Here is a 16949-nt window from a genome sequence, read left to right as displayed (position 1 = left end):
GAGCTCAGACTCAGCAAATCATGATTTAGACCTTGGCAGATAATCCCTGAGTGCAGTGAGATTGGCAGTTCTGGTTCCAAGGGATATCAGGGATTTCTGCCTCTGGACATGAGTTTCTAGGACCCTGATAAGTTTTAACTCTGTGACAGCAGAGCCTGACACATGTGGAGAGAAGGAAACTTAAGTTTGGTTAGAGTTTGAGATGTGAGGAACCTTTAACTGCTCCATCCTCATGGTTGAATCCCTCAGCCTGCTCTGGTCTGTGTTTAGAGCAAACACAAACCCAAATAGGAGAAGAAAAAAATCACAGCAATTGCAGCTCTCATTCTTTAAAAGTCCAGGTTCTCTCTAGAAGAAAACTCATAACTGGTAAAAACTTTTGCCTTAAAACTGTTGTGGGGCTTTGGTGTTTATTTTGGTTATTTTGTTGGTGTGTCCCTGCTAACATAATCTAATTTTTTTTTAAGGAATGCAGAGAATTGCCCCAGAGTCTCCTTCACAAAACTCCTTCCCTGAGCAGAGAGAGGATGATTTCTATGGCAGGATGGCCAACATGGTATTGTTATTTCACACATTTCTTCAGCTGCATTACAGCACAATGCAAACATGAGGATTTGGGGGTTCTGTATTGCTCTTCAGCAAGAATTGAAGCTTGGTTTTTAGAAGTCCCCAAAGAACCAGATTAAATGTCTTTGTGTGGAAAATCTTGATAAAAAATTAATGCTGTGTCAGATATTTATCTGCTTGTTTATTATGCATTGATGTCCTGGCTTTATATCCAACCAGGCAGCAGGACCAAGATCCATCTTAAGGTTTATTTTGTATGAACTTTTAGATCTGTTCTGTTTATGGATTTTTCAAAGAAGGGTTGTTTTTAGCAAGGTGGAATGTGATCCATCACTGCAGCAGTGACAACTTTTGCTTTCCTGTGTTTTTGTCACCCAGGGCTATGGGCGAAGGTCCCGCACAACCTCAGAGTCCTCTGCTCATTCTGTGGGACGAGAGAGATCCAACTCTGCAGCCAAGCAACCCTCTCCTCCTCCCTCTGCTCCTGCAGGGAAAGACACTAAAAAAGAAACAAAAAAGGAGGCAGCACCCAGAAAGGTAAACTTTCTTAGAAAGGTCCCTACAGCCGGAGGAGATTTGTTAGTAAATGTGGAAACTCCTGGTTTACTGTAGTTAAGAAATCCTGACTAAACTGTTTCTACTTATTAGTTGCAACTCTGGGCTCAGAGTTGAAGTCCCTGACAGAAAATGTGTTGTTGCATGAAAGTTTGTTTTAAGTTGCCTGTAAAGTGAGACAAGAATTAACTGAGAGGGAGAGAATTAACTGAGAAGATTTGATTTGTTTTTAGACTGGTGGAACCTGGTTTCGCTGGCTGATGGGAAAAGGAAAGAATGAGGCTCACCTGCCAGATGACAAGAATAAATCAGTAAGCCCCTAAGAATCACAGAAACCTTTATATACTTGAATTTGTTCCTAACGTTCTCCTGGATGACAGATGAACATTGTTTTAATGAGTAACAGATGATTGTAAAACTTTGAAGATGATTCTTATTCTAAGACCAGCTTAAAAAAAAAAGTTACAGTTATTTTAGACTTTTTTAGCAGCTTTCTTTGAGCTCTTTGTTTTTGACTGTGATTTTCTTCTAGATTGTTTGGGATGAGCAGAAACAGCGTTGGGTTAATCTGGATGAACCAGAAGAGGAGGTAAAAATCTGAGTTCTCATTATTTCTCCAAGGGGAAAAGAAAAATCTGTACTTGGCACACAATTTTTTTTAGTCTATGACTGTCTCTTAAGAGCTGCTTTTTACTGAATTTGGATTAAAATGTGCTACATCAGACAATGATGTGATTGGATTTTTTTTTGTCTCCTTGCAGAGTAAACCCCCTCCCCCCCCTCCAACAGGATTTCCTAAAGCTGCTCAGGCTGCTCCCCCTGGGCCTGGAGGCCCACCTGGTGCTTCTGTCAACGTGTTCTCCAGGAGAGCAGGTAACAGCCAGCACTGATATTTGAGGACTTTCTCCTGCATAAAACATGAAGGCAGAGGTTCTGACTTTCCCTGCCTTGTTTGGGAGCATTGGCAGCTCACTGGAGCTGTGGCTGTCGCTGGCTTTGCTCATGCCCAGCTCCTGCACTGCTGTCACACTACCATGGCTTGGGTGTTACTGTTTGTACCCCTGGGGTGTTATTTCCTGATCCTGAAGGATGCTTTAACCAGCCAGCTGTTCAAAGTAGACACAGGCATAACAAACATAAGGGTTCTTTCTGGTTTTCTGTTTTTAGCTGGAAGCAGAGCCCGTTATGTGGATGTCCTGAATCCAGGAGGAACCAAGGCAAGTGGGGCTGTTCCTGCACCATCAGACCTGTTTGCCCCCCTGGCACCCATGCCCATTCCTGCCAACGTGTTTGTTCCAAACTCAGGTGTGTGCATAGGATTGTGGGGAGGTTTTATGGCTGTTTATGGGCTGTGTTTGGCTAAATCCCATTTCCTCTGTAGTTCCAGGGGAATCCCAGCCCATGGAGGGGAGTGGAGCAGCAGAGCACACAGCAGCTGCAAACCAAACCAACACAGACCCTGCTGCAGCTGTGGAACCAGAGGTGGGTTCCAAGGGATGCCTTGTAGGCAGAACCCACATTTTCTGATTCAAACCCCTTCAGGATTCTGAGCAACAGTTTGACAGCCACAGTCTGTAAAGCATGACGTTTGTGGGGTTTGTGGTTAAATGTTTTACTTAAAGAGCAGGAGGAGAGAAATACAAGTGAAAATGGAAGTGGGAGGTTGCATTTCCCAATTTGACAGGGCTGCAGCTTCCATGGGTGCAGGAAAGGGTCTGAGGACATGGGAAGAGTCCTGCACTGCAGGTTACAAATCCCTGATGTGCTGTAACATTGTTCTGCCCCTGTGGGATCTCTAAGGGAAATGTGGAATAGCCTCACAGTAATGATGATAAACAGAAGTGCTTTGTTTTCCTTCAGTACTTAAACCCTGCAGCCCTTCCTCCTGGATCTGGACTTCCTGTTCCTAACCCTGATGGCTCCCAGTCAGGCGAGGTAAGGCTTGATGCAAAATATTTCATTAATGACTTTTTACAGTTAATTGTAGTGGTCTTACAATGGGCCATTTAAAACAACCAGTAACTGATTCAGTTGGTGATAAGTAGGCAAGATGTGATGTGGCTGTGTCCAGAATTGTACAGAAAAGACCTCTAAGCCCATATGAGAAGTTCAGCCTCCATGCCCTACATTCTGTGATCTCCTTTTCCTATAGAAATACTTTTAAAAGCCTTTTTCAGAGTGAAATGTCAGTAGCAGTTAAAGGGTCTCTTCTTGCCTCCATGCATGCATATAATGTCACTAATAATAAATGCAAGACAAGGAGAGCAAGTGCTGTGTGCCAGGCAGAGTAACATGACCTTTGTTCCTACTAAATGTTTTCTATACCTACATAATTTTGTGCTTTAAGGAGTCCTTTTGATTTAAACTAACTTCTGGCTTTACGTTTGTTTTTGTTTTTTGTTTTTTTTAACTTGAAGTTGGTTTAACCTTTGGCAGTGAGACTTTGACAATGAAATAAAACAACTGAAAGCTTGGGGCAGTGACATGCATGACGACTTTTTTTATTTGTGTTTTTTTGTATTTGTGTGTTCTTGCTGTTTTGTAGCTTTCGCGCTCTAGTTCAATGAGTTCATTATCACGTGAAGTAAGCCAGCATTTTAATCAGGTACATGTGGCTGGCCATTCTCATTTATGTTAACTTATTTACTTTCCCCTCTCCCCTCTTTATTTTGCATTTGCTCAAATACTAATGCTACTTTTAGTCATTTCCCCCTCATTTCACAGAGTTGTCATTAAAAGTAGATCATGATGTAGTGTTCCTTTTCACACTCAAACAGGGTCTTTAGTTTTGTGTATTTATGGGAGTGCATGTAGTCCAGGCATGCTTTTTATTTATGTTCCTAAGAGATTCACATAATTTCATCATCTTATTTCTGGGATACTAAAGAAATCAGTTGATTTTAAACAAAAAAACCAAAACATCCTCCAACAAAACCAAACCAACCTCCTAAAAAGTCTCAATACAAGCAAAACTTGGTCATTCTGCTGCTGCCAGTCTCAAACTGGTAAAAAAAACACTTGCAAAAGTCCCTGTAGGAATTAAAGGAATGCTTCATCTCTGCTGGAAGTTCCAGAGCTGTGGGGTCACCACAAAGGGGTGACACAAACCTTTCTGATATTTCTTAATAAAGCAAAACCTGACATAGAATGTTTATTTTGGGGCAAGTCCTGAGGTGTGTACTAACAAAGGCAGAAGGTACTAATTGAGTGGAGTTGCACTGGTGTCTTGTGTTGGTTTTGCATGCTTTGGACCTGCAGAGCTCTTTGCAGTTGGTGCATGTGCCACTGTTTGGCCAATTCCTACATTAAGCCAGCCCTGTTGTAGATCTGGATGCAAACTGTACCAGCACTCTGGAGTTGTTCAATAGGCTGCGCTCTCCATGTTGTTGGCATTATTCCTGTGAATATTTGCTCTGTATAACTTAGCAGACCACATTTGAGAGGCACTGGAGTTCCTCTCAGCCCTTGTCTAATTTCAGTGTTTTCTCTTCCCAGCCTGCTGCTGTTCCACCCTCGGGGGCACCTTCAGCAGGGGCAGTACCGTTCTACAACCCCTCTCAATTTGCACAAGTGAGTGAAGGTCTCATCCTTCCTTTTTCTTATCCTTCTTATCCAGCATTTCCCAGAGAAGTGGCTGCTCCTGGATCCCTGGAAGGGTCCAAGGCCAGGCTGGGCAGGGTTTGGAGCAGTCTGGGACAGCAGAAGATGTCCCTGCCCATGGCAGGGGGTGGAATGTGGTGGGCTTTAATGTCCCTTCTGACCCAAACCATTCTGATTCTATGCTTTGAACAAAACATGATTTTGTGCTTTATCAGCTTAATCTGGGTTGTTGCACGCAGAGTGTTAAATGTGCACAAAGATCAGTCTGGCACCAGTTCAATTTAACAAGTTCCCATTCCAAACTTTATTCCAGATTTCTTGAATTTTTGTCTCCAACATGACCCTTTTACAGAACACTTTGTTTATCCCTGTTCTTTTTTCAGTCTCCTGCAGCCACTGGAAGTTCAAGACTGGGAAGAATTGGACAGAGGAAGTATCCAACATTGAAGTAGAATACAATGGCTTTGTATTTGGAGTCCTTACTCATGTTCTGAGTCTGCACAGAACTCTTCAGCCTTATGGCACATGCTATCAGCTGCAGTTGACAGGACAAAAATCTGATGATGGGTGATCTTTTTCATGCTTGCACCTCATCTACGCAAACCATTACCAAACATGAAATATATGTAACTTTTCCTTTTCAAAACCTGGCTAGAAATAGCTTTGCTGTGATAAAGAATAGGCACAAGAGAGGAAATAGTTGCTGTCTGTTACAAAACCTGTTTGTAAATTGCATAGGCAATTTATTCCTTCAATTTATTTTAAACCTTACTAGCGTGACCTTCCGAGACATAGTTTCAGGGATTCCTTAATTTCTGAAGGATGCTTCCCTCCCAGCAGGGGTAAAAAACAAACATGTCCACATTGTAAGATAACACTGTGGCCTTAAGAGGACCATGCACAATCAGCCAGAGTGTGGAACCAGAGGGGTTCCCCTGGGAGAGGCTCACCCAGGAGCTGCCTCCTGCTGCTTTGGCTTTTGGGAGGAGGGAGGGGGCCGCAGCTCATCCAAATAAATCGACTTCTATTGAATGAAAACTGTGACTGTAATCTAATCCATGATTTGATTTGGATCTTTCCTAGTCTGTATGTAGTTTGTGGTTTAGACTACCTGTAAAGCCAAGTGTATAGTGGGAAGGAGCTCTGTATCATAGCCAACGCTGTTCTCTTGACGAGTGAGTGTTTGTTTAAGTGCAATACGGTTACTTTGCTTTCTCTCAAACTGCTGGCACTCTGCAGCTGGGGGGTAACAGCTTGAAAGTTGTTTATTTTTTCCTTTTGGGAGTGCCAGAATCAGTGTAATAATCCGTTCTTGAATCTCCCTTACTAAAATAACCAAGGTCTTAAATAGCTAACTGCTAAATTTCATACTAAAAGTAGATGGATTAGACCTCTACAGATGGACTTCAAAATCTTTAGGTTTAATATAGGAAATCTTGAAAACCATGGTATGCAGCATTTATATTCACTGAAGAATCTGAATTATCTGCAAAGAGAGAAATAAACTTTAAATATTTATTAAATCATTAGGCCATATTTTATTTAGAACTTGCCACCAAACTATTTGATTTTACTTGAATTTCTGCCCGGAGTAGAAGTAATACGAATGTGAAATTGCCAGTATTTGTCCCCAGTTGTTTTTTGTTTTTGTTTTTTCTTTTTCTTTTCCTGAATAACACCACTTTTCTAAGATTGTGCTAGCCTTATCTATGTCCCAAAAAGTTTGTATGCAGCCCAAGTAAAACACTATTTGGGAGGATTAGAAACCTTTGTGTGCTGGTCCATTCTCAATTCCCGACATGGTCAGCAGCAGTCAGTGTGGTTTACTTTTCTATAATTGAAACCTAATCAGACACTTGGCTTTCCTCTAGTCCAGCCAGGCTGCTGATTATTTTCTCCTTTCAGTAGAGACTGCCAAACAACTTCATTCAAGGAGGCTCCCCCTGAGCTGGGAGCGGCTGTCTTTCCTAAGTGTAAGATTTGACACTGTAAATTCTTAAATAAAATATTTTGCGCTCTGGAGCACTTTCACATTTCACTTTCTTCTTGTGGTTATTGCTTTAATGAGGTGGGTGAAGGAACCTTTCCTGTTTTTCTGGGAATGATCTGTGTGAGGAAAGTGAAGTTTTTGGTGTTTGAAACAGCTTCATCAGAGCAGGTTTAGGTGCAATATTAGGAAGAAATCCTTCCCCATGAAGGTGAAGAGGCTCTGGCATAGTTGCTGAGGGAAGCTGTGGCTGTCCCAGCCCTGGAAGTGTCCAGGGTCAGGCTGGGCAGGGCTCGGAGCCTATGGAAGGTGTCTGTATCCATAGCAGAGGCTGCAAAATGGGTGATCCTCAATGTCCCTACCACCCCCAGTGATCAGTGTTTGTACTGAAACAAAATTGTTCAAAATTGACGCTTTAGCCCTCATATAGACAACTTTTAAATTTCTTCAAGTGCAACACGTTTATTTTTAAGCTGTTTTTTAAACGCCTCCTCCCTCCCGTGTCGCGACAGCCGCGACTCCCCGCGGGCGCTGCCGGGCGCTCCTCCGGCCGCCGGGGGGCGCTGCGGGCGGGGCGGGCCCAGCGCTGCCCGCGTTGCCACGGCCGGGCCGGGGCGGCCGCCGCGGGACCGACACCGACATCGGCGCCGAAACGGGCACCGGCAGCGACGCTGCGGCCAAGCATACCGGCGGGGAGCCTGAGGAACCCGTAAGGCCCGGCCTGCAGCGGCGGGGAAGGGGCGGCCCCGGCGGGCGGGGGGCGCGGCCGTTGTGAGGGCTGGGGGCCTCCCGCCCGCCCGGCCGGGGGATGCGGGCGGCGGCCCCTCAGTGCCGAACCCCAGCTCGGGGCTGCGGTCACCGCGTGTTGCCCTCCCGGGGCCGGGGAAGGCTGGTCGGCGGCAGCCGCAGAATGACGAGGTGCTTCCCCCGTGGAGAAATGCACTCGGAGCCCGGTCCCGTATCCCAAAGTCACCCCCGGGGCATTTTCTCGTTGAGCGGGGTTGGTGCAAGGCAGGGAAAGGCGGCGGCGATTTCCCCGTGCCTCTGGGATCGCTGGAAATTTCCTGGCCTCGGGCTGCGGGCTGGTCGTGCTGGTGACGCCTGTGTACAGCAAGGACAACGAGCTGTGGTTTCTGTGCAGCTTAAATTCCCTCCCGTGCTAACAGAGCACGCTGCCTTTCCTTAAAGAAGGGTGTACACAGCCGTGCAGGAGGTCTCTGCTCTGCTTCTGGGGTAAAAACCGGGAAAGAACAGTGATTTTCTAACAAGGTCATGTTAAGGTGTGAGTTGTGCTAGAGGGAGGTGCTGTAAGGAGATGCTTTCTGATCGGGGAGTAATTTGCAGCTCAATAACTTTTCATTCTTTCATCTTTCTCCTGGGGGAATCCAGGTACCCCAAGACTTGGAATTTTGCAGACAATGCCTCTGCCTGCGCATTCACCTGCCCTTCATTCCCAGCTAAAGGCTGAGCTATCTGCCATTCCCATGCCTTGCTGGCCGAGTAAAGCCCTGTGAAACCCACAGGGTGATAAAGGGAAGGAAACTATGCTTTGAGGAACTTTCCATCTGGAACAGCTGGTACCTGGGGCACAATGAGTACCCCAAATGGGTTTCCGCAGCACTCAAGGGTGTGTCTTACCCGGAGCATGGAGGGTGGAGCGGTACAGGATCTGCAGGCAAAAAAAGCTGGAAAAGCAGCCAAAAAGGAGGCTGGGGGTGATGGGGCACCTCCGAAAATAGGCACGCCCATAAGTGAGACCTTTAAACTGCCAGAAGACCTCAAAGCTAATATCAAAATGAAATCGATCACTCCAAGGCCCCCTCGGAAGCCCCGGCTGGAACGTGCTGCATCCCTGGATGAGAAGAGCTGGAGGAAGTGGAGACGCTTTCGGACAAGCCAGGAAAGTCTGACCGATCCCAACGAGACGAGCTCCTCGAACGGTTCCCTGCAGGAAGCGTCGCCCAGCCCTCCCAGCAGGGGCAGGGCCAGCCCCTGCAATCCCTGCGGCCCGCAGGAATCCTTGCACAGCTCACCAGACGCCTTGGAAGCCAGCCCCGGGGGCAAGAGCAGGGGAGGCGCCTCGGACCTGGGCAAACGCGCCTCCGAGATCTCCAGTGCCTTTGGGGGGCTCCTGCGGGGCAAGGGCTTCGCCGGGGGCAAACCCCGGCTCTCCCAAATCATGCCGGCCCGCCCCCTGCCCCCCATGGAGCTCAACGTGGCCTCGCACTCGCTGAGGACAGCTAATAGGATCGACTCGGATTGCCTGGATTACCGGCTTTATTCTCAGCACAAGTTTGGCAGGGTGAGCAGCAGCCTCAGCGACTCCCGGCTGCAGGGCAATGGGACTCTCTGTGACAGCTGCTCCACGGACTCCATGAAATCCACCTTCAGCGTGCTCACCCCCATCCGAGCCAAGGATGTGCGCAGCAGGTAGGGCTCCCCCAGGTTCTCCTGCTTTTGGGGTGTCGGCAGGGAGGAGAATCCCTCTGGGCAGGGAGCTTGTGAGCTCAAAAGCCACTCTGTGTTATTTAACCTGCTGTGGAGAGAGCTGGAAAATGAAGAGATCAGTACGAATACTCTTCGTTTGCTCCTTTTAGCTGAGTATTTTCATAAATACATATGAGTATTTTCATAGATTTTATATAAATATAAATATATAAATATATATTTATATATATATAATATAAATATACTTAATATATTAATATATTAATATATTAAGTATATTTATATAAATATAAATATATTAATATACTTAATATATTAACATTATATATTATATTTATATTATAATATTATTTATATTATATATTTTCTTATTAATATATTTATATTTATAATTAAATATCTATAATTAAAATATAAATATTTGTATATTATTCTTATAGCTATATAATATAATATTCTCATAAATATATAAATATTAACTATTTTTATATTCTATAAAATATATATTTAAATAATATATTTTATATTATATAAACGTATATTTCCATATTATATATAAATATATACATATTATATGTTTGTATATTTCTTCTCATAAATACATATGAGTCTGGTTTGCTGTCAGTTTGCTTGTAATATTAACATAATCTGGTTTGAGAATTAAGAAGTGGTGGCTGGGCATGCCAGCAGTTGGGAAAACTGTTTTTCAGAAAAATCTAAAAGTGCATTAGACTTGAACTAAAATGATAAATTACAGGAAAAAAATAGCACCAGATATTTTAAACTGAGATTGTCATGCAGCATTATCACAGTCCTGTGAGGTGCTGAGCAGAGGTTGCACTTGTTTGGTTTCTGGCAGGAACAAATTTATGTGTATTATACTCCAGTATCCCACAGGAGCTCCTCTGCAGGAGGGAAAAACCTAATCATTGATCCAGAGCGTGGGAGTCAGTAGTAGAGGGGAAAGAATTCTGAGATAAATTAAAGTGTTACTCGCTGGTAAAAAAGCCCCAAAGATAGATTGTTACTTGTTTGCCACCTGGGTTTTCTTTCCCATTCCTCCTTAAAGCACCTGGAGCCGGCTGGGGTGCCCAGAACTCCCTGACATTATTCTCTCATCATTATTTGCAGAGCTTAAGCAAGATTAAAAATGCTTATTCAACATGCAGTCCCTGTGCCAGCATCCCTCACCTCTGTCCTTCAGAGAGGCCAGTGCTGTGGGATGCACCTGCCCTTCCCAAACGGGATATTTTGGCACCTCAGGCTCAATAAATTATTTTCTGGAAGCTGATTTGATGAGCTGAATTGAAGGATGTGAGTTTGAGTTTTTTTGTTGGGAGAAACCTGATGCCAGAACACTGGGAATGGTGGAGCTGTTTTTATGTTTGAAGTAAACTGAGCTGCTTCGGGGTACTCAAATTTAATGGAATCACAGAATGGTTTGGGTGGAAGGGACCTCAAAGCTCATCCAGTGTCACCCCTGCCATGGCAGGGACACTTTCCACTGTCCCAGGGTGCTCCAAGCCCTGTCCAGCCTGGCCTTGGACATTTCCAGGGGTCCAGGGGCAGCCACAGCTGAGGTTATCAAACCAATTTCTTTGTTCTGTGTCTGGATGAGTTTAGTGGGGCTGAAGACTTTGGATGGCTTCAGCCTTCTCATCACAGAGCTTGAGCAGCATCAGCCTCACCATCACCCTCGTGTCCTGGCTTTGGAAGGAACTTCAGACAAGCAGAACAATTTATAAATATTCAATTCCTTCTTAAAGGTATATTCTTGATTACGTCAAGATTCAAACATTTCCACATCAATATCCCAGCTGCCTTGCCCTTTCCTTAGATGCTCATTTTTGGGTCTTCTGTCCACAGGAGCTATTTGGAAGGCAGCCTTCTGGCAAGTGGTGCCTTAATGGGAGCAGAAGAACTCAGCAGATATTTCCCTAATCGGAGTATGGGAATCTTTGTGGCCACCTGGAACATGCAGGGCCAGAAGGTAAGTGCACAGAAGTCTGCACAGGTCCTTTGGTAGTAAAGTTACCCCAGCTCTGCTGAGAGGACTGGGGTGATGTTTTTCTGTTCAGGAATATGTTCCTTGTCAATCATCTTTGTCAAATTACAAGGTATTTTTCTAGTAAATACTTGTATAACTAATACTTCTTTTATTTTCTTCCCTTTTGTTTTAAATTTCTTGTGTAATAGGAACTTCCAGTGAATCTGGATGACTTCTTATTGCCAACAGATCCAGACTTTGCCCAGGACATGTATGTCATTGGGGTTCAAGAAGGCTGTCCAGACAGGTAGCAAAAACAATGTAATGAACCATCTTCTTTTATTGTTAACTAATCATTTTGCTTTGAATTAGACTAGAAATAGTCTCCATTGTATTCCTAATATTTTCAAAAATAAGACTGAATTCCATTGCATGAGCACCAGAGGAAATGGGATGTGGAGGAGATCTGTAAATCATAAAATCCCTGACTGGTTTGGGTTGGAAAGGACATTAAGGCTGACCCAGTGCCAGCCCCTGCCATGGGCAGGGACACCTTGCACTAGACCAGGGTGCTCTAACATGGCCTTGGACACTCCCAGGGATGGAATAACTTCTGTGTGCATACAGAATTTCATCCTGATGGCAGAGCTGTGCTGATATCTGTGGCACCTCAGTTGAGTGCAGGGAGGTTTAGCTCGTGCCTTGATGCTGTGTGTGAGAGGGGTTGCTGTGTGTTCATGAGGCTGACCTGCTCTCCTGGCTGTTGTGTGCTGTGCTGGCTGTGTGGTGCAGTATTACAGTGACCTTAGACGGTCACTGTGGTGAGAGAAGGACGAGAATCTTGTTTCTTGATCAGAAGGCTGGATTTATTTATATATGATATATAATACATTATAACTATACTAAAAAGAATAAGAAGAGAAGTTGCAGAGGCTGCTAAGCTAAGAGTAGAATAGAAGGAATGAATAACAAAGTTCTGTGTGCAGGGAATCTGTCCCTGAGCTGCTCCTGTGATTGGCCTTTAATGGTACACATGGAAGATGAGCCAATCACAGGGACACCTGCTACATTTCACAGCAGCTGATAACAATTGTTTACATTCTTCTTCTGGGGCTCTGCTTCCCAGAAGATGGACAAATGTGAAAGAAAGGATTTCTATGAAAAAATGTCTGCGACAGTGCAGCTGTTGCTCTGTCGTGCAGGAGGGAGTGGGAGATCCGCCTGCAGGAGACGCTGGGCCCGCACTACGTCCTGCTGCACTCGGCCGCGCACGGCGTGCTCTACATGTCCGTCTTCATCCGCAGGGACCTCATCTGGTTCTGCTCAGGTGTGTGTGCCAGCCTGTGCCCTGCCCTTCCTCCCTCTCCTAACCCCCCTGCTCACTGGCAGAAGCGTTTCAGTAACAGCATCTTCTTTTCCTCCTTGCAGAAGTGGAGTATGCCACGGTGACAACTCGAATCGTGTCTCAGATCAAAACCAAGGGGGCTCTGGGAATCAGCTTCACCTTTTTTGGGACCTCCTTTCTCTTCATCACCTCCCACTTCACATGTGAGACATTTGCAATCTTGCTACAAGTGTCCTGGTTGAGGGAGGAGGGGAGGGAGCTGTACAGAGGTGAAAAAGCAGCTCAGGCTGGAGCCAAAGCTCAGGATTGCTAAGCTGAGAAGGATAAGGGAGGAGGTTTGTTTGGTAACAAACTTACAAAAGAACTGTGTTTATAGAAACAGAAATGAACTCTGCACCATTGTGTCCCTTTTCCCACTTTCTGCCATCATTATTCAGTGCAGACACTCCCAGAGTGTCACATGTTATATGTGGAAAATGTCTGATACCCTTTGGAAGCTCCTGGTATAACCAAAAATGATCATTGCATGAAAATGATTCCTTGTTGGCATAATGGGGTTTTTGTCTTGCAGCTGGGGACAGTAAAGTGAATGAGAGGAAACTGGACTACAATAAAACCATTCAAGCCCTTACACTTCCCAAGAATGTTCCAGACACAAATCCATATCGATCCAGCTCCAGTAAGTGTGAAACCATGAGCAGGGGGAGCCCAGCTCAGCAGAGTCTGGGCATTTTCTGCACTGAGAAAGAGACAAGCAGAGTGATCATTTGAGACTGTGTGAAAAGAAACTACAGCTCTTTTTATCTGAGGATGGTTATTACTCCCATGATTTTTTTTTTCTTGAAATTGGGAATTTGAAAAAAAAAATTGAAATGGAAGAGAGAAAATTCAAAAGGGAATTTTTATATTATGTATTTTTTTAGCAATTATTTTGGATTAATTATTATTAATATTATGGATATGTTTTCACTTTCCAGAACAATTAGGAATTACTTTATTTCAAATTTAAGAGAATAAACCTTATGTCACTTTGCATGTACACAGGTCAGAGCATTGTTTGCCAAAGTCCATTATTGTTTCCTAGTACTGTGCTGACAACTTGATACCTAGATAGATAATTAGGTCCTTCTACTGGGAAATTTAATATACTCTTTATCTGCAGTGTAGCATTAGCTTTTTGTGTTCCCTCTGGTGTTAGGTTCTATAGATAGTTTGGTCTCTTTTCAGCTTTTTGTTTGGTTTTTAACATTTCTGTTTTCTCCCGGGTTGTTAATTCCCATATTCAGAGGTGATCACAGGTAGAAATCATACTCAATATCACACTCCAGGTAGTGAAAAGAAAGAATTTCTTCCTCGAACACATCCAGCAGCATCCCTTGAACCTTGTGCTGTGAATTTGCAGGTGATGTCACAACTCGGTTCGATGAAGTTTTCTGGTTTGGGGACTTCAACTTCCGGCTGAACAAGGATCGGGAGACGGTGGATTCCATCCTGAACCAGAACCCCAACACAGACGTGTCCAAGCTCCTGGTGTACGACCAGCTGACCAGCGAGATGAGTCGGGGTGAGGGACAGCAGCTGTTATCTCCCTCCTCTCCAGAAACAAAGAAATCTGCACACAGGAGTAATGGCAGCCCAGTCCCCAATTCCTGGAGACTTTTTTTGGTTAAATTCCCTGAAGAAGGGAGTCAGCAGCTGTCAAGTACAGTGGCAGTGTGTCAAGGGACCTGTTGCTGTAGCAGTTTGTTCTGTTTAATGTAACCTCCCAAGCCATTTGCTGCTGTTTCATCTGGCTCCTCCATAACCTGAGCATCTTTCTGTCCCAGTGTCCAGGGAATTTAGATTTGAACAGCATTTGCAAAGCAGCACAAGCTTTCAAAGCACAAGCTTTGGAAGGGGAATTCTTTGTTTAATTGACCACTGACTAAACAGCCACTGGCTCTTTTTTATCCTCTCCATGTCAGTATTAGAGCTTCCTCCCTTTCTGCAGCCCAGGTTTTTCTGGGCTGTTGTTTCTAGCCAGCATTAGTAGACACAGTTCTAAGGAGGGAGGAGTTTGTTCATGCCATTCTCCCCTTCCCTTCCAGGGTCTATTTTCAAAGGATTCCAAGAGGCTGATATCCATTTCCGTCCTTCCTACAAGTTTGACATAGGAAAGGACAGCTATGACACCACCTCCAAGCAAAGGACTCCCTCCTACACGGTAAGGGATGATTTCAGGAGTCCAAAGGAATTCAGTGGTGCTGAGATTTGTTGCTTAAGGGCAGCTGGGATTTCTGAAAGAAAGGGTTGTAGAATCTGTGAGCACAGGGAGAGTTTGGCACAGACTGTTAACCTTATTTTCCCTGTCTGAGTGGGCTCTCCCCTGTGCTCAGAGCTGGCACAGAACTGTTGGGATCAGACAAGGAATGGATCCCCATCCAAGGGCACGTTAATTTCACCAAGTGGAGGGTGATGAATGAATGAATGAATGAATGAATGAATGAATGAATGAATGAATGAATGAATGAATGAATGAATGAATGGATTTGTGTCTTGTGCAGCAGTGCTGCTCTCCAGGTGGGTGATGTGCAGTCACCCTCCCTGTCCCCTCTCCCCGCCTCCAGGACCGGGTCGTGTTCCGCAGCCGCTACAAGGACGACATCCAGGCTGTCAAATACTCCTCTTGTCCTGTCATCAAAACCTCAGACCACCGACCTGTGTTTGCCTTGTTTCGTGTCAAAGTGAGGCCTGGCAGAGACAAGTGAGTACCTCCTGCAGCTCCCCATGCCTGATTGCTCCAGTGACCCCAAGGAGATCCTCCTGTGTGTGTCTATCCCTGCAGCCTGGTTGGGTTTTACCCAGTACATGCTGGTGGCCAGAGCAGTAAGAGCTTAAACCTCGCCCTGACAGCTGAAATCCCTGCTGCCAGGTCTCTTAATCCTTCTGAGGGGGATAAACAGAGCCCACTGCAATTGAATGTAAATCTGTGTTTTATCTGAGATGCAGCTCTTTGTTTTCCCTATCAGCATGTGCAGCTTTCCTCTTCTCTTCCTCTTTCTCTGTTTAGGCTCAGTTCTGTTTTCCCTCCCCAGTGGTGGCTGCAGTTCAGCACAGCTGGATGTCAGTGGAGTATTTTGAGATCCTCCAACTTCCTAATGTCCTATATAGGCTGTTGTATTAGTAGAACTCCTTAGGAAATTTGTTTTGGAATTATTCCCTTTTTTGTGAATAACATGGTCAGGGATTTCAAGACCTGAATATCTAAAAAAGTGATTTCTCAAAGTATCTGATCAGCAGTGCAATTACAATGGGAATTTTTGTTTCTGGGTACTAAATACCCATTAAATAGCAGTGTGTGATGGGCTGCTCAGGTTTCCTCTCTAAAACAGACCAAGGTAAGAATAGTTGAGATGAACCACACCAGTGAGTACACCAAGTTAGCTGTAACCTGGTGTAGCTTTTCAAATGAGTGGGTTTTAATTCAGAGTCATTAATAAAGTCCTCTATATATAAAAGCAGGTGAGTTCATGCTAAAATTTAAAGTGCATTTCCCTTTTACAACCAGCATTTAGAGTATTGTGAAAAACCTTAACTTGTTGCTGTGGAAGAACAACACTTTCTCCCACAGCAGTTGCTGAATGCCTTAAGAAAGTAAAAATCAGATTTGTGGCCTTTGTTGTATGAAGTAGTAGGGAAATGCTGGGCAAACAAGAACCTATTTCTGCCCTGACCTGCTGGCTTGTGTTCCTGTTGCAGCATCCCCCTGGCTGCAGGGCTGTTTGACAGAGATCTGTATTTAATCGGAATAAGGAGGCGGGCCACAAGGGAGCTTCTGAGACTCCGGGAGCAAAAGGACCAAAGATCCAGCAGCATATGTAGCATTTCTTGAGCTGAAAGCTCTGCAGTGCTTGTGGTAGAGGTGCCCCAAAAGAGGATTTCAGACCATGGCAAACTCTGCAGGGAATTGTCTGCATAAGCACCTCTGGCAGTTGCTGTGGCTTGTGAAGAATGTCTTAAACCTCATCCTGGATTCATTTGCATGAGCTAATCCATGTAGCTCAAGTGCTTCTGCCTAAGAAAAGGAGTCAGTTCTTTAAGACATCCATCCCAACTGGTGTAATTGGTTTATTTTTAACCAGACTATCTTAGGAAGCCACTGGGTGCAGCCCCTTGGTTTCCCTCCATGCAGGGGCACAGCTGCTGGAACTGCATCACCCAGAGGGGCCCTAAGAGAAGCCTGCAGAAGAGTGAATTCTTCGTTTGTCTCTTTGGTTTGGTCAGGTTAACTTCCATCCAGTGTGGGGTTGGGTTTGCTCCTTCTCTGTAGCCAAGTGTTGGTATTGTGTACAGGCAGTAACAGGGACCAGTTCATGGCAGCTGTGTGTGTGGATGGTGCTCCTGTGCTGGGCTTGGGTCCTCTACAGCAAATTGTTTGTGAATGTACTCCTGTACATTGAAGTGTAGAAACATTGCCTTTC

The 16949-nt window shown here is 44.8% G+C and overlaps 2 protein-coding genes across 7 annotated transcripts in view; both read left to right on the top strand.

Moving 5' to 3' along the window:
• Positions 1-6245, top strand: part of SEC16A (SEC16 homolog A, endoplasmic reticulum export factor) — a 29179-nt gene extending 22934 nt beyond the window's left edge. For 4 of the 5 annotated variants that reach the window (XM_064727460.1, XM_064727458.1, XM_064727456.1 and 1 more), the window contains 11 exons: positions 468-556; positions 946-1104; positions 1356-1433; positions 1655-1711; positions 1884-1995; positions 2290-2427; positions 2504-2604; positions 2983-3057; positions 3668-3727; positions 4618-4692; positions 5106-6245. In XM_064727460.1, coding sequence (XP_064583530.1) covers positions 468-556; positions 946-1104; positions 1356-1433; positions 1655-1711; positions 1884-1995; positions 2290-2427; positions 2504-2604; positions 2983-3057; positions 3668-3727; positions 4618-4692; positions 5106-5174 — 1013 coding nt within the window. In that variant the 3' untranslated portion in view covers positions 5175-6245. The remainder of the gene's footprint in view (positions 1-467; positions 557-945; positions 1105-1355; positions 1434-1654; positions 1712-1883; positions 1996-2289; positions 2428-2503; positions 2605-2982; positions 3058-3667; positions 3728-4617; positions 4693-5105) is intronic. The other variant, XM_064727459.1, reaches the window with a different exon arrangement.
• Positions 6246-7289: 1044 nt separating this feature from the next.
• On the top strand, positions 7290-16570 carry INPP5E (inositol polyphosphate-5-phosphatase E). Of its 2 annotated transcripts, XM_064727862.1 has the most exons (11): positions 7290-7418; positions 8099-9139; positions 11024-11147; positions 11354-11451; positions 12347-12471; positions 12573-12692; positions 13061-13168; positions 13892-14053; positions 14577-14692; positions 15096-15232; positions 16228-16570. In XM_064727862.1, exons 2-11 carry the CDS (start codon positions 8301-8303, stop codon positions 16358-16360), a joined length of 1962 nt encoding a protein of 653 aa, XP_064583932.1. In that variant the 5' UTR covers positions 7290-7418; positions 8099-8300; the 3' UTR covers positions 16361-16570. The 2 variants fall into 2 exon arrangements, with proteins under 2 accessions (XP_064583932.1, XP_064583931.1); XM_064727861.1 differs by lacking the exon at positions 7290-7418 and having other exon boundaries at positions 8161-9139; positions 12323-12471.
• Positions 16571-16949: the final 379 nt, after the last annotated feature.

This window comes from Zonotrichia leucophrys, chromosome 17 (genome assembly GCF_028769735.1).
Source record: "Zonotrichia leucophrys gambelii isolate GWCS_2022_RI chromosome 17, RI_Zleu_2.0, whole genome shotgun sequence".
Taxonomy (NCBI): Eukaryota; Metazoa; Chordata; class Aves; order Passeriformes; family Passerellidae; genus Zonotrichia; species Zonotrichia leucophrys.
This window is presented reverse-complemented; position numbering and strand designations above follow the sequence as displayed.

What these genes read in the sequence shown, in the direction of transcription:
- INPP5E (XM_064727861.1), top strand. Translation starts at nt 8,301, where the DNA reads ATGAGTACCCCAAATGGGTTTCCGCAGCACTCAAGGGTGTGTCTTACC. An exon ending in GCCAAGGATGTGCGCAGCAG is followed by an intron (nt 9,140 to 11,023) that starts GTAGGGCTCCCC and finishes TTCTGTCCACAG; the next exon opens with GAGCTATTTGGAAGGCAGCC. An exon ending in CAAGAAGGCTGTCCAGACAG is followed by an intron (nt 11,452 to 12,322) that starts GTAGCAAAAACA and finishes TGTCTGCGACAG; the next exon opens with TGCAGCTGTTGCTCTGTCGT.